Here is a 15,679-nt window from a genome sequence, read left to right as displayed (position 1 = left end):
ATGTGTTGTCCAGCCCCTTTCACACCTGATACCACTGAGAACATACTGGGAAAGAGACAAGAGATGAACAAGGACCCTTAAGCTAAGGATCCTTAGCTCCTTGCCACACGAGTGTCTCTGTTATTGGCTCACGTCATCACATCAGACAAGGGAGAGTCTCCTGGAAGGAGGGAAGTGACAGTATTACATCACTTACTCAAAGAAGTGCTGTCCCAATGACTTTGTCAAATTCTTTTTTGTTTAATTTTATGGTTCTATTAACACAAATACAACATGCACATAGACTGCCTGTTCATTTTCTTTGCTGCACAGCCTGGCATTGGGACTGGGGACTCTGATGGCCGGCGGGGCTCCTCTTTCCACAATGGCTTTGTGGTTCTTGGAGGGGACGTGAGCAATCTCTGAGGCGCAGTACGATTTGTCGCACATCAGCAGCTCTGCAGACTCCTTGATATTGTGGACCAGGAACTTCTGGAAGCCACCGGGCAGCACGTGCTTTGTATCCTTGTCGCTTCTGTATCCACTGTCGGGCAGCAAGACCGGGCCCTTCCGCGCACCCCGTTGTCAATACCTCGGGGTTCCCACTGGTTGTGCCTAATTTTGATACGGTGTCTGGCTGGTGCTGGATGAACTTCTTTTTAACGATCCTGGGCTTCGTCGGAGGTCTGGGGGTGGCCACGATGCCTAGCAGGAGATGGCTGTCACCTCCGCAGGCAGCACCGAGGAAGAGAGTCCTTTGTCATATTCTATTGCTAGAAGTCACAGGTCCTGTCCACACTCGCAGGGAGGGGATTACACAATGGTGTGCATACCAGGGACAAGGATCATCGGGGGCCCCACTAGAATGTGCCTAGATACTCTACAACGTTCCCACGATTCCTAGTCTGAAGGTGCAGGCATATCACATGTGTGACCATGATGGGAGTGGTCACATAGGGTTTGTCCTAGAGCATGTGATGCATTGAGTCATTTTTTCCTAGATCTCCACCCCTCACTCCAGCCATTTATATGGTTTAAAAATGTCTATTTGGAATAGTAGATTGTTTCTCATTGGAGGAGAAGCACAGAAGGAGAGTAGCTTTTTTATTTCATTTTATCTTAATTTTTTAAAGTTTATTTATTTTAAGACAGAGAGAGTGAGAGAGAGAATCCCAAGCAGGCTCCGCACCACCAGCACAGAGCCTGACATGGCGCTCTATCTCCTAAACTGTGAGATCATGACCTGAGCTGAAATCAAGAGTTGGACGCTTAACCAACTGGACCACCCAGGCCCCCCTGTTTTTATTTCAAACCAGAAGATACTGTGCCTGCGTTTAAACTTCAGTTCTCAGCTGAAATATCACCTCTCCTAAGAAATCTCTAACACCCCCATGACTGAATTAATTGCCATCCTACCCAATTCTTCTATAGCTCCCTGTTCTGACACCTCTGGGAACACGTATCCCACCGTATCTCATTTGCTTCTTCGGGGAAGAGGCAATGTCTTATCACGCCATCGTGTTCTCAGGACCTAGCGCATGCCTGACACGAAGTAGGTCGTCGGCTAATATACACTGCATTTCACTGCGTTGCACTGAAGTTGACCTTAGGTCTGAAGCTGACCCATAGTGGATGGCGGGATCTGAAGGAAACTGGTTCTTCACCCTCATCCATAGAACGTTTTGGCCTGAGTCTTGGTAAAGAAGGGAGAAAAATGCCTAATTGGCTATCAACACCATCCCAAAGGTAAGTATGTTTTGCAAAACAATGCTTTTTGTTGTTGTTGTTGAACTTATATGTGAAAAGAGACTTTCAAGTATTTCTCGGAGGCATTTCCAACCCAAATATTGTCAGGCCAGCACAGCAAGGGGCACGTAGGAAGCCGACTAACCAGGCAGGTCTCATCTTGTGGGCCAGGTAAGTGACAGGGGATGTGGCACCAGGAAATAAAGATCTTGAGGACTTGGAAGAAAACTGTTATCACAATGTTAAACAATAGTGTGTACAGAGTTCTTTGCACTCTGTTTTGTTTGTTGTTGTTGTTTTTGGTGCAAATTGCTCAATGCTGGAATAAGACGTTGGTCTCCAAGAGTTGCCAGAGGTGATGTTCTAAATGTGAATTTTTCAGAAGGCTGAGAGCAAAGAGGTAAAGGAATATATATTGCTTGGTTTTGTTTTCTTTTTCATAAATTGAACCCTTTTGTGAGTGAATGTCTTTCTAAAACGTTACATGTACTTCCGTACATCCGTAAACAGAAGCTAATGAACAAATGCATTTATAAATAATCTGGATTCGTGAACACAGGACGGTGCCACGACATAGTGATTTTCTCGAGCCTTCTGAGGGGGAACAACACGGTCCCTGACTATGGTGTCTTTTTCACTTCTTTTGTGCCTTTTACAGTTCTTCTGTAGTGACTTTGTCCGTATCTCTTTTCTTAGCAGGCTTTCTTTTCCTTTCAAATTTATAGCCCTAAGTTACTCTTAAAAACCAGATGAACACACGCATTAGAACTATGTGCAGAGAAAGTCAATAGTCGAGCGAGACCTAAGTGTTTGCTCGTATGCGATATGCTTAAATCTGACGTCAGGTGGATGTTCAGAGGCCTTTTCTGTTCTGGCTGTGGTTAGACCCACGGAGACTGCTACAGCTGAGTTCTAGATGGGGAAGGTGTTGCTCTATTATACAAGCAGAGTATGAAGACAATCCTGGAGATGACAGCGGAAGGACCTGTTGTCCACAATATAATGGAGAAAGCTGGTGCTCAGAGAGGTGAAGCGATTTGCCTAGAGCCCCCCAGTTTGTGGCCGATTCTGGGCCACAGTAGTGGATTTCCTGATGATAGCTCCATGTTCCCCACTCGGCCTGTGCCTCTAAGGAGAAGATAAGGGTTGTCAAGGGTGGAGTGAAATGGTTCAAAGGCATTAGCAAATCCATTCTTGCCTGGGAACCTGCGGTTTGCTCCCGTTCCACAGTGGAGTCTATCTGGACATACATGTATGTGTGTGGGTGCAGATTATCAGAGTATGAGATGCCCACAAAACCGGGTCAGGTCAGCACCTTCCTAGCCCTGGAGGCCACATGGGAACCGGCCTTAGTTTGGGGCACGGAGAAACCTGGTTTGCCGGCCCTGGGAAGGGCCCCAGCACTGTTCCTCTGTAACACTTTGGGGCACGCTAGCCCTCCTTATCACACCCCTAAAGATTTGAAACTTTCTAGAAAAAGTCTGTCTGACATCACCCACCTGACAGAGAGATCCTGACTGGCTCAGACCTCCAGAACCGCAGGGCAGGTGCGCCCATCCCTCAGTTGAAGAGAATGTGGCTGCCAAGGGCTCACACCTGACGGCTTCTCTGGAGAGCTGTCTGGTTTATGGGAGCTGCCTGGGGGGTTACAGCACCCCCCAACTCTAGGGGAGGCAAAGCCTGACTGCACGTAGATGCCACAGCTCAGTCCTGTTGCCTTAAGACAAGGCACGTCTTGGGGCGCCCGGGTGGCTCAGTCGGTTGAGCGTCTGACTTTGGCTCAGGGCATGATCTCACAGTTCGTGGGTTCGAGCCCCGCGTCGGGCTCTGTGCTGACAGCTCAGAGCCTGGAGCCTGTTTCAGACTCTGTGTCTCCCTCTCTCTCTGCCCCTCCCCCGCTTGTGCTCTGTGTCTCAAAAATAAATACACATTAAAAAAAGAAAAAAGGCGGCAAGGTACGTCTATGGTGGAGCTCCTGTTCCAGGGCCCCTGAGGTTCAAGCAAAGGTGAGACCGTACCTGGGGCACAGGCTTGCTCTCTGCTCTTACTTCTTCCCTGTCCTGTGCTCTACTCCCTTACAGTTTTTTAAATGCTTATTTTAATGTTTATGTTTAGGATGGGGGAGGGGCAGAGAGAGAGGGAGACACAGAATCTGAAGCAGGCTTCAGGCTCCGAGCTGTCAGCACAGAGCCCCACGGGGGGCTTGAACTCGTAAACCGTGAGATCATGACCTGGGCTGAAGTCGGATGCTTAACTACTGAGCCCCCCAGGCGCCCCCCAGTTTTTTTCTCTGTAAGAGCACCCCCTTGCAGTCTCGCACCCCTAACACACCATGCTCACTTAGAACTCTTGGCCTCTTGTCGCCTGCTGGCTTTGGGTGACAGCACGTCCTTTGCACCTATTATAGGCAACTGCAATTTCCATAGGGTTTGTCCCCAGAAGCTCTTTCCTCCCAGCCTCCAACAGAGTCTTCTTAAGTGTGTTTCCTGAGCCCATCTCACAAGTCCTGTAGGCAGAGAGAGCAATTCTCTCTCAAGATTGATGCCCTGAAGTGACTTCCTCTCTCTCTCTCTCTCAGGACAAAATACACACATATTCCAACAGTGGCATCACCAGGAGTAACCTCCCAGGTCCTCCCTGCACGCCTCATATACAAATGCTGCATTGTTGTGCTGGTCTGGTTGGGGTCAGCAGGCCTAGCTGGGAGTAGGGGCAGGAATCCCCAAAACTCTCCCAGGGAAGAAGCAGATCCTGTCACTGGTAATGGGAACCAGGAACTCTGGAATATGGATCATCAGGTGAAAACAGAACTTGGTTTCTTAGACCTCTCAGGTTGGTGACATTGCTCTTGGCCTTAGGTGGTGGGGGATGTCGTGGGGGAGGTGGGGTAGTCCAAGGCCTGAACCCCCAGAAATAGACTGGGTGGGCATCTGTGCCCGATGGCCCAATCCAACCGATTGACTTGCTTGGGGATTCATTCTCTTCTGTTCTTCCCACTCCTCATTCCTCCCCCACCTCTGTGCCTTGGGCGATGTCTTATTGAAATGTTTTGGCCAGATCTCAGGGGAGGGGAGAGTGGGTGGGCGACCGAGGGCAGGTTTGGGGTCTACACTTGGGCAGAGTGGTGAAGGAGAGTCCTAATGGGGGGTCAGGCAGGGAGTCTGGGGGCAGGACCTGCGAGGTCCAGCCAGCCCTCCCTGAATGGAGTGTACCTTCCATGGCTCTCTGTTATCCTAACGCACAGTGCCTGAGCCACAAACAGGATGGATTCCTTGATCTGTTCCTCCAGATCAAGGAGGAACTTCTCCATCAGGGTGTCGGTGATGTTTTCTCTTCTTTTCACTCCCGACCAACCCAACCGTTTCTTGAGGGGCTGGCCTGATAGGAGATGTAACCCGAGGGAGAGAGGCTCAGCCCTGGCCTCCACACCTGATGCAGGGCACTCCCTGGGGGGTGGCTCAGGAATCAAGAGTGCCTAAGGGAAAAGAGACAGGAGTCCTGCGGAGCCATTAATTCCAGGAGAGGAGCGGCTCAAGGGTTCCCAGCACACCTTCAGATCCAGAGACCTTCTCTGTGCCTTCCTGAACCACAGGCACTGGGGGCTCAGCTCACCCCAGCTGCACGGGCATAATATCTCTTTGAATTCTCTATTTCATCTTGAATATTCATGTGATTTTTGCAACAGACTCCATGATACATCAGGGCTGGTTTTAGAATAGAACCATGGGACATTCTAGCTGCTAAGAACATGAGGTTAAACCTGTCCACCGTGGTCTCATTTGTAAAATGGAATAAAAACCATACCTACCCCACAGGCCACGGGGATGACGGAGCTAACGCAAGTCAAGTGCCTGGTGCTCCATAAATGTTCTGGAATGTTATTCTCCTACTGATAGCCTGATAATGAGAAGTGCATACAGTGGGTCCTCATTAGTTGCAGATTCCATGTTTGCGAATTCACCTACCTGCTAAGTTATTTGGGTCCATAAATCGGTGCTTGCAGCTCCTCTCGTGGTCATGTGGCAAAGGGGTGGAACCCGTGAATCGCCTGATCCATGGGACCGGGAGGCGTCCTGCTCTGCCTTCTTGTTTCATGGTCTGTTCAGTGCCACTTTCCGCATTTTTGTCTTCTTTGTTGGCGATTTCGCAGTTGAAAATGGCCCCCGAGAGCAATGCTGGAGCGCAGGCTAACTGCTAAGCACGGGCTGTGACAAGCCCTGCAGAGAAAAATCCTCGTGTTACACGAGCCTCATTCAGGCAGGTGTTGTCCCGCTGGTGGCCGTGGATTCAGTGTTGATGAGTCAATAATACATGTTAAATAAAATGGCTTTAATGAGAACCACATATAAACTAAGGCTGTGCATTGGTTGGTTGATAGACGGGACCAGAAGCTGGCAGGAACCTAACTGTGTTTCAGGGGTTTAGTATCCATTGTTCCCGTAGCTTCGTAAGAACAGAACTTTGTGTGGCAAGTGACGAGAGCTGATGGCACATAGGTGCGTTCTTTGTGGTTCAGCCCGGCCCTCCCTGCCGCTGACTGACTCTTCCCCTGCTTCCTGCCCCTCTGCCCCCTTCACACTGAATGCCCTCTGCTCACTCTTCCACGAGACTCCAGCCCTTTCACGTGGGGTGGACGGTCAGGAGAGCCAAAGGAGCCACCCGTCTAAGGAAGGTAAGGAGGGGAAGCAAGGCAGGCAGGGGGTCCACTTCTCTGGGTAAAGCTCTAACACCATCTGCAATGTACCCCCTACAGACAGGCAGGCGGCAGCTGTGGGGATGGACAACAGAGGGACTTTAGAGGAAAGAGGTTACCAGCCCCAAACTTGGCTTCGCAACTCACTGTGCGCAACTCATTAATCTCTGGGGCCTCAGCTTCCCCACTGTGAAATGGGAATGACGATCCTAACCAACGCCATGAGGCCGGTGGTGGAGACCAGCCGCACAGGAGGAGCTGGGCGCAGTGGCCGGCACACACGGGGCACCCGGGGACACGATGCGGGTGACCGTATTTAGGTGGGGGCATCAGGCCGACTCTGCAAGCAATTCCCCAGCCGCTGGCTTTCTACCGCCGAGGTTAGGCCAAAGCCGGGGACAAACGGTTCGTCTTAATCCCACAAGGAAAGTCACCCCAGTCCCCGGTCCTGACACCCCAATCCTACCCCTCGTCCGGGGCCTGGCACCCCATTACTTGGGCAGCGGCGGAGCTCTGTGCCCGAGCCGGCTCCCACGAGGCGGCGGCCGGTACCTGGCGCGCAGGCGCCCCTTCCCCGGGCGCTCGCGGAGCCCGCAGCCGGACGTCCGTGGGTGGGGTGAGCGAGCTCCGGGCCGCGGCCCGGGGTCGGTCCCGAGGTCGGGACGTGTGGGCCGCCCGGGCCGGGGAGGCTCGCGGCGGCGGGCGGGGGGCGACGGCGGCCCTCCTCCCGGCTCCGGCCGAGGCGGGGCGCCCCGGGCTTGGCTCGCGAGGCCGCGGCCGCCTCTCCCCAGCGCGCCTGCCGGCGGCGGCGGCGGCGGCGGCGGCGGCGGCGTCGGCAATCCCGGCTCTTGGCACCACGCCTGGCGGCCGGCCCAGGGCGAGGAGTGGCTTCCAGGAAGCGGGCGGAGGAGCGTTCCAGCCGCGTCTCGCCGTCGCCGAGGCCCCGCGCGCTCCGAGCGGCCCGCGCCCGGCCCCCTCACGCGCGGCCCCCGCGCCCCGGCGCCCCCCGGCTCGCGCGCAGGGCTTGTGGCCGGCCGGCCGGGCGCGCCGTGCACTTGCCGGGCGGTGCAGGTGGCGGCGCGCGCCCTTCGCCGCTGGGCCCCGGGCCAGCGCCGCGCCGCGCGCCCGGAGGGGGCGGGAGAGGCGGGGCGGCCCCCGTCCCGGCCCCATTTAACTGCGCGGCGGCGGCGGCGGCGCCGCGGGCTGGAGGCCGGCGTCGGGGAACGTCCTGGTCCCGGGCTCCGCACGAGGTGCCGCGGCCCGCCTCTCCGCCGCGCGCGCCGCCCGCGCCGCACGTCCCAGAAGCTTCTACGGCGCCAGGTGGGAGTCGCGAGCTCGGCGCGGGGGTCGAGGGGAGGCTGTCCCCGGGGGGCGGGCAGGGACGCCCGGGGCAGTGGCCCCCCGCGCGAGGCCGGAGGGGTTACCTCGCGGGTCCCGGGGCGGGGGGTGGGGGGGCGGCCCGGAGACCTCGGGCCGGCACGCTCCGTGGGGTCCTGGGGGACCCGGACAGGGACGTTCGGGGCTGCCGGCGGGCGGGGACGGGGGCGCTCCTGAGGGCGGGGGCCCCCGTCCGCGAAGGCCGGGGGGGCGGGGGTGTCCTCGTGTTGGGGCTTCCCCGGCGGAAAACGGGCTGACAGCAGCCAGTGGCCTTGAGCGTCGGCGGGTCGCGAGCGCCTGGAGCGCGGGGTAGCGGGCTGGGGCGGCGCGGACGCGCGGGCGCGGGAGGAGCCTCCGCCGGGCGGCGGGCTCCGGCGGGGCGTGCGGCGGGGCGGCCGGTGCGAGCCGGCGAGGGGGGCGCGCGGTTCCCCGGGCCCGGCACTGGCCGCCTCCCTTCGGCCCAGAGTCGCCGCCTCAGGTCGGAAACAGCAGCACATTTGCGGATCGCATTAGGCCAGGCCCTTAATGCTTTCTCCAGATGGAGAGAAGCCACCGACCCGCCCCCGGACACCGGCTCCGCCAAGGCGCCCGCGAGGCGAAGCGAGAGGCGAGGCGAGTGTGACCTCGGCTTTTCCAGTCTCGGCTCGTACTGATTTCCCTGTAAATCGTCAGGGGGACTCTGCAGGCCCCCCACCCCACCCCCCCCCGCCGCCCTCCTGGGCTCAGGGGGCCTCTGTCCGTTAGCCCTCACCTACTTTTGGCAGAGTGTGCCCGCCGGCGCTGAGGCGGTGCGCTCTGAACCTCCCTGAACTCAGCTCTCAGACCTCTCTGGCTGCAGGTCTGGGGCTTGGACGGTGGCATCTCCTGGGAGAAAAGCCTCGAACTGTTCGAGAACAGTCACCATCGTGCTGTGTGACCTTAGGCAGGTCCCTTCCTCTCACTGGGCTGCCTTAGTTGGCCTCAGATTCATTTTTGCCTGAAGTCGAAGAAGCTGGCAGGTGCCCTAATCCTTGGCTCCATGCTGGCTTCCTGAGTCAGAAGCCAATCGCCACACCCTGCTGTTGACACATGAGCTGGAAAGTGGCTGGTGCAGAGATGTCTCAGCTTCTGGAGGACTGGCCGTGTGGGTTGCACATGGGAGGCAGGTCCAACTGCCCTCCTGACCTTGATGTGGACGCCTCTTAAAGATAGCCCTCCATGGCCTGTACCTTGAAATAGGCACCCCATCCTGAATCTACACAAAGCTTTTCGAGACATTGTTGGGGGGGGGGGTGGTGGTTCAGGGTCCCTCCCTCCGATGGGTCTCTTAAGTCGTGGGTGCCACCACTGGGGACAGAGCTGGTTGGAAACCAACTTTTCGCTCTCTTGTAGGCTCAAGAGAGACTCCCAGGAGACCGGACCCGATGGCTTCGTGGGAGAGCCCCTGGTGGCCGCTGATCTGGATGGTCGTCATGCACTCTGCCCTCCTACAGGTACTGTGCAGGGGAAGAAGGATGACAGGCTTCCCTCTGCTTGCTCACAAGCACTGTTCTAGATCACCTAAGATGTGGTATGAGCAGTGTTCATCGTATCCCAGAGAGAATCTCATTTTCTCCCTTACCCCCGGCAAATGGCATTCCGGTTGACCTCGCTGTAAGAATGATCCAAATCCCTTGGGTCCTTGCGGAGCCCTGAGCAGGGCTCTGAGACCGCTTGGGTGCCATGTACCAGCAATGACTTGGGGGGCTGTCGAGGGCCCTGTCTTTTCAGTCTAGAATGGCTGTCTGCATGTGCCCGGTGGAGGCTGGGCTGCGAAAGGCCAGGGCACAACGAAGGGGCCGAGCCCAGTTTCTGACCTTTGCTCAGCCACGAAGTAAGTGTTCTGAGTTTACTTGTGTCAACACACATCACACTATTTTGCGGTTCTTTCTTAGGCTCCCGTCTCTCCCACTAGCCTGGGAGGGCCCAGCTCACCCCTTGCGTCCTCATTTGCCCACAGGGCAGACTGAAGTAAAGGTAGCATCGCCGGAGAGACAGGAGGGAGTGGCGGAGACAGTGACAAAGTGGGTGGCTCATGCCCCATCTAGTGAGAACAGCCGCTGCCCCACTCCAGCGGAGCCAGGTGGGAACACAGGCCCAGAATTGTCGTATCTTCTACTTTTTTAAAGAGGGCTGGATCGTTCAGACTTCCTAGGAAACCTCCCAGGTTTTAAAGCCATGAAAGCCAGACACATATGTTTGCATCCTGGATTTCGCCTAGCAGTTTGGAGCCCATGGTCTAAAGGTGCAGACCGAGTCTTAGTGTGATGTCCCCAGGGCCACTGTTAGCCCAGTACAGCACCTCATGTGGGTTGGAACAAGGCAGCCCCTCTCTTCAAGTGTAACTTCTTGGGCATATGGCTCAGGGGCCTGTGTACCCTCCGGGTCTAGCAAAGGGCCTGGCCCTTTAGGAGGGCTTTAATGTCTTTTCAACGAGGTTGAACCCTTGAATAAAGAGACACACTGTGGGACAGATTGATCAGGCTGAGTCTCAGTTCACTTTCTCGGACACGGTGTTTCCGAAGCCTCTTTCAGCCCCAGTGCCCCACGACTGCGGTGGCTCGTGGAAGCTGGCTGTCAAGGTACGGTTTCTCCCCCGTGATCCCCGTGTCATTGATGCTGTTCTGTAATCACATTCTAATAGATACGTTTCGTTAGCACAAAGATATTTTTAGGGTGATTTTAGGGTTCCTCTAGTCAGTGATGTGTAGGGTGGTGGCGAATGGCAGAGACTCACTTTTCGGTCCGGTCAGCAGATCTGAAACAGGCTGTGAGAGCTTTGCATTTTTCTTCCTGGGCAAATGGGGCTGAGGCTTCAAGGCACAGCGTTTCGTTTTGTCTTCTCGCACCCTATAAAAAATTTAAATGTGCTTTGAGGCAGTCTGCTGACCTTTGGCCAAGGGCAGTGTTTGCCCAGCTTGAATCGCTCAGTGACCTCTTTTGGATTTTTCCATATCTATGTGCCTCTGGCAGTGTTGTTTCCACGTATGGGGCGGCGGGTGCAGGAGGTCGTGGAAGGAGGGTTCAGACTCCAGCGCCCTCCACGCAGCCCACCGCTCGAATCCCGGCCGCACTACCTCCTGACCCGTCCACCCAGACTTCTCCGCATCTGTTTCCACATCTGTAGAGAGGGGCGTCTACCTCAGAGAGCCATTTGGAGGAGTTAATCCGCTGCAAGTGGAAAGAAGGAACAGACAAAACAAAAACAGTGTCTGGCGTGTAATAAGTGTGCAATAAACGTGAGCTCTCTGTGGGGGCTGTTGCCTGGGAACACCAGGGTTTAAGGAGTGCCTGCAGTTTCCGCTGTGGTACTGTAGGGGGCACTCAGGAGGCGTCAGCCGAAGAGAGAAGGTGCTGTACAGGCGGGAAGGAGGTGGGGCCGACCTTCTCAGGGGAGTCTCCCGGCAGGTGTGAGTGGGATTAGCCAGGGCAGTCTCGCTATGTGGGCGGTGGGAGAATGTTCTAGTGTAGGGCAGGTCAGTCCTGAGAATCTACTTGTGGGTTGGACACTTGGCTGTCTGCCTAAGGTCAGCCTGGGTTTGATTCAAAGCTGCCCCTCTGGGATATCTTGAGATTTTGGTTCGTGTCTGGGGGGCCTTGAGTGTTCTTCAATATCTCCCCTTTCTTTGTTTTGTTTTTGTTTTTGTTTTCTTTTTGAGAGCGAGAGATTGAGAGTGAGGGAAGGACTGGGGGAGAGGGAGAGAGAATCTTAAGCAGGGGCGCGACCCGGAGCTCCATCTCACCTGGGTGAGATCAAGACCTGAGCAGAAATCAAGAGTCGGACACTTAAAGACTCAAGACTGAGCCGCCCGGGCGCCCCTCCCCTTGCCTTGTCAGTGTGGCCGCTAGGTGGCTGGTAGGGAATTAAAAGATGCGAAGCCGAGCCACAAGGAGCAGGGATGTGCCAACTCGTTTAATAAAAACTAGATTTCCTTTATTAAGTCAGCAAAAACTTAACCTCTTATAGTCACTGACCGCAAGCAGTTGTGACAGATCGCAGAGCAAACGCATGAGGTCGGCCGCCTTGTGTTTTTCTAACTTGTTCTTGAGTGTTTCTGGAGCAGCTTCCTGTTTCCCTCGCCCTTCTGGGTCAGGGGCCCCGGCCGCGTCCTGTCGCCCCAGGTCCTCTCCTTGGGGACCCCGGTCTTCCCTGAGAAGTCAGCTGCCACCGCTCCAGTGCTCCCCTGCAGCCGCCTGCTTTGGGAAGGTCTTACACCCACTCAGGGGGTATAAACACGCTGCCAGTCGCCGGCTCCAGCCACGCTTTGGCCCATCCCCTCCATGTCCCATTCCTTAGTGACGTCTTGGGCAGATTTACTTTCATTTTTTTTTCATTTAAAAAAAGTCCAGTCCGATTTCAAATTTGGATTCCCCGCTTTGGTTTCAATGTCACCTCCCTTCTGTCTCGGGTAGGCTCCACACGTGGCTCCAGGCATGTGACGTGACGTCCTGCCGTGGTCTTTCTCGTCTCACCTCAACCGGTGGTGAGGACTGGTTCGGGGATACTTCTGCTGGGTCTGGCCTTCCTGGCACTGGAAATAAGGAGGGGGGGCGGGGAGGAGAGCAGACAGCTTTCTGTGTAACTGGACACGTCTCTCTGGTAGTTGCCACTGCCTGTCGGGCTGTCGGCGACTCTCGTGTCCTCGGGTGGCTGGTGTGAGTTCTTCAGTTCTCCCTTTCCTGGAGCAGGAGGCCCAGCACGCCCATTGCTGCTGAGTTCTCCTTGCCTAGCGGGCAGCTTCGTGGGGCGGGGTCCAGGCACGCAAGGCGTTGTAAACCCAGCTCCCTGGCAGAACACACGGACTCACCCCGTCACCATCTCGTCCACCTGCAACAGACGTCGCGTTGTGTGTCAGCCACACTCCAGTTAAAGAGAGACAGCCCAGCTCCCTTTGTCGTTGCCCGCTTGATCCGTAGGGAACGCATGCTTCCTTGCCGTGCAGACGGTGGAGGCATCGGATTCTCCACGCCGCCTCCTCTCTCTGTCCTGCCAGCCGCCTTCGGTTCTCCACTTCTTGCTCGGGGAGGCCCAGGGACGTATCAGCAGAGCCAGCCTGAGCGGATGCACATCTGGGGAGTGGAAGGCCAGTCTCGCCTTGCAGGCCCCCCCCCCACCCCCCCCACCACGTGCGTTCTCTGTGAATGATCTTTTACTTCAGTGAATCTCAGTCGGGCTTAGAGAGTAGGGAGGTGATGCAGGACTTGGCCTTGCCCCTCCCTGCGAGCTCTGCGGCAGGTGTATGCCTAATGTTAGCCCCTCTCTTTAGAATGTGAGGTCCTTACCTCCCCTTTGTCACCACTTTGGCCCTTAAGACCAATGTCTTAAGGTCTTAAGGTCATTGGGAAAGGTCCCATTGAATGTCTTGACTCCAAAATTAGACACTGAGCTCTAGTTAGTGCGAGTCGTGGTGGCGGTTCTGGTCCCAGCGATTTGGGTTTCAGTGGTTCTGGTCTGAAGTTTTAAGGGTTGTTCTTTTAGGGGGTTCTTGGCAGTCCTGGTCTCACTGATCCCCTCCGGTGTTATTTTTGGTCTTTGATCCATCCTTCTGGTTCCATCAGTTCTGGAATCGAGAGGAGTTGTGGTCTCAGAGACTCTGGATATTTTGGTGGTTCGGGTCTCGACAGCAGTTTTGTCTGGGTGGCCGTCACCTTGGTGGAGGCCTCGGCATCTGTGGTTCTCATCTCGGTGTTGGCTCTGCCCATGGTGGTGGCTCTTCCCTTCTCTCACCGTAGACATTACGCCATAATAATTAGACCGTTTGACCTTCACCCCGTCCCTGTTGCATCAGAAGGCAGAATCCAAGCACAGGTGCAGAATTCCCCCTCTGCTCAGAACCTGTTCCCTGACCCGGGAGAGGAGGGCGGCAGACTCAGCCGAGGTGATAGATGTGTCGGTGTGCTCTTGATTGACTTGGGTCCTGCGTGGGCAGTGGTTGTAGAGCCACACACACCTACGCTCACCCTTCACAGTGGCTTCTTACGGCACCACGGAACCCCCAGTAGAACCATTTTCCATCTCTCTTATTCTCACCTGCCTGGTCCCCCACCTTCAGGACTTCCCGGCCAAGTTCTGGGGCACTTTTCTGGCCACTCCCCATCTAGAGAAGAGGTCTAAGAGAATGACAGTGATGAGTCGATTGAGCTCCTTGCCATAGCTTGACATCCTGTGTCGAGCGGCACTGACCGCTAGCAGGTAAGTTATGTGCATAAAAATTTAAGTTGTAGAAAAATAGCAGAGGTAGATAATGAAAGGAAAATCAAAGTAAAAAATCTGCCTTACCCCTACCACCCAGACACTATCGATGTTTTCATGTGTAATCTTCCAGGCTTTGTCTATGCACAGATGTCATATAAATACACGTGTTATGTTTTGATTAGTGGGATCATGCTAAACACACTGTTAGACATCATTGTTTTCAGTCAGTATATCATGAGTATTTCTCCCTGTCGGTACGTATATGTCTGCGTTTCCATTTGGAATGGCGGTGTTCATTGCACTTATGGATATACCGTAATCATTTGTTTACACACGTTGTTTCTTTGTTGGACCTTTGGGTTGTTTCCAAGATGGTTCGGTTGCCTGTGTTTGCCATCAGCTACCTGTGATGGACATCTTACGCTCACGTCTTTGCTTACTTATTTGAATATTCCTTAGACTAATTTTTCCGTAGATGAATGTGCTTTGCTACACATTTGGTACACCTTGTGGCGCTTTTTCTCTTCATCCTGTTTTATTCTGGGTGGAGTTCTTCCAGCACTCTGCGTTTTATGTCACACGTGCATTCCCCGAGTGACATCCCCCTCCACAGTGATTTGGGATGCAGATTCCAAGCTGTGCTGATTGACACAACAGATCCTGAGCAGAAGGACTTAAGCTTGTCCTGGAGGCAGAGTCTGCCTTCTTCCCAAGCTGCCCCCAAGGCCTGCACCTGCAGGATGGAGTCATTGGGTAGATCCCGTGAGAATCCAGTGGAAGAATGAAGGAGAGCCCTCTCCTCATTTGTCATTGTGACGCCTGATGCCTTTCTCTTTGTCTCTGTGTCCTTCCCATCTCTGGCTCTTTTTACAAGCTGCTCAGTTCCAGAGTTCTGCACATTGTCTCTTCTGTCTTCTTACGCTCTCCCCAGGCATCTTCTGTCAGTCACTCCTCTGGTTTTCTCTCCAGAGCCTCCTGCCTGGGGCTTATCACCAGGGGACCCAGATCTCAGAGTGATTCAGGCTTTCAAAAGTTCTCTTCAAGTAAGATTCTACATACAATCAAAAGATAAAAAGGTATCTTCTATTTTACATTAACTTCTAAATGTAAACATTGGAAATAAAACACAAGTTTGGTAAGTCTCTTTTGGCTTTTCTTTTCTTTTCTTTCTTTTCCTTTCCTTTCCTTTAGTTCCTTTTCCTGTCTTTTCTTTTCTTTTTCTTTTCTTCCTTTCCTTTCCTTTCCTTTCCTTTCCTTCCTTTTCCTTTCTTTTCTTTTGTTTTCTTTTCTTTCCTTTTTTCCCTTTTTTTCTAAACTCAAACACTTCTCCAAAATGGAAGAGGCGCAACATCTCGGAGAGGCTTCTGACTGTCTCTTCCATGAATTGCACATCAATATCCATGAGCTACTAGTCAGCTCCCTACAATATTCCCTGGGGGCCTTAAACATGATACTTCCTAGAGGGAAGTCCTCAATGTCCTTCCCCCCCCCCCCCCCCCCCCCCCCCCCGCCCCACCAACTCTGTCTCAGTGCTTAGATTCTCCATCATTTGGTCATTTGAGCCAGAATCCTGGGATCACCATAGATGTGTTCTTTGCTGCCCTGCCCTGTACCCATTCTGCCACCAATTTCCATTTGTTCCATCTCAAAAATGCCTCTTAAATCAGTTT

General features: G+C 54.4%; 1 protein-coding gene and 1 non-coding gene across 2 annotated transcripts in view; both read left to right on the top strand.

Annotated features, from left to right (window-relative positions):
* The first annotated feature begins 3,467 nt into the window (after positions 1-3,467).
* On the top strand, positions 3,468-3,552 carry TRNAQ-UUG (transfer RNA glutamine (anticodon UUG)). The gene has a single exon. It is a non-coding gene; the product is annotated as a tRNA-Gln (tRNA).
* A 3,457-nt stretch (positions 3,553-7,009) lies between these two features.
* The window catches only part of ADAMTSL3 (ADAMTS like 3), a 355,200-nt gene continuing 346,530 nt past the window's right edge, over positions 7,010-15,679 (top strand). The window contains exons 1-2 of the mRNA XM_060617520.3: positions 7,010-7,738; positions 9,167-9,267. Of these exons, the coding sequence (XP_060473503.3) occupies positions 9,199-9,267 (69 nt within the window). The 5' untranslated portion in view covers positions 7,010-7,738; positions 9,167-9,198. The remainder of the gene's footprint in view (positions 7,739-9,166; positions 9,268-15,679) is intronic.

The sequence above is a fragment of the Panthera onca genome, chromosome B3, assembly GCF_046562875.1.
Source record: "Panthera onca isolate mPanOnc1 chromosome B3, mPanOnc1 haplotype 2, whole genome shotgun sequence".
NCBI lineage: Eukaryota > Metazoa > Chordata > Mammalia > Carnivora > Felidae > Panthera > Panthera onca.
The sequence above is the reverse complement of the archived record's forward strand: the minus strand, read 5'-3'. Positions and strand labels throughout refer to the sequence as shown.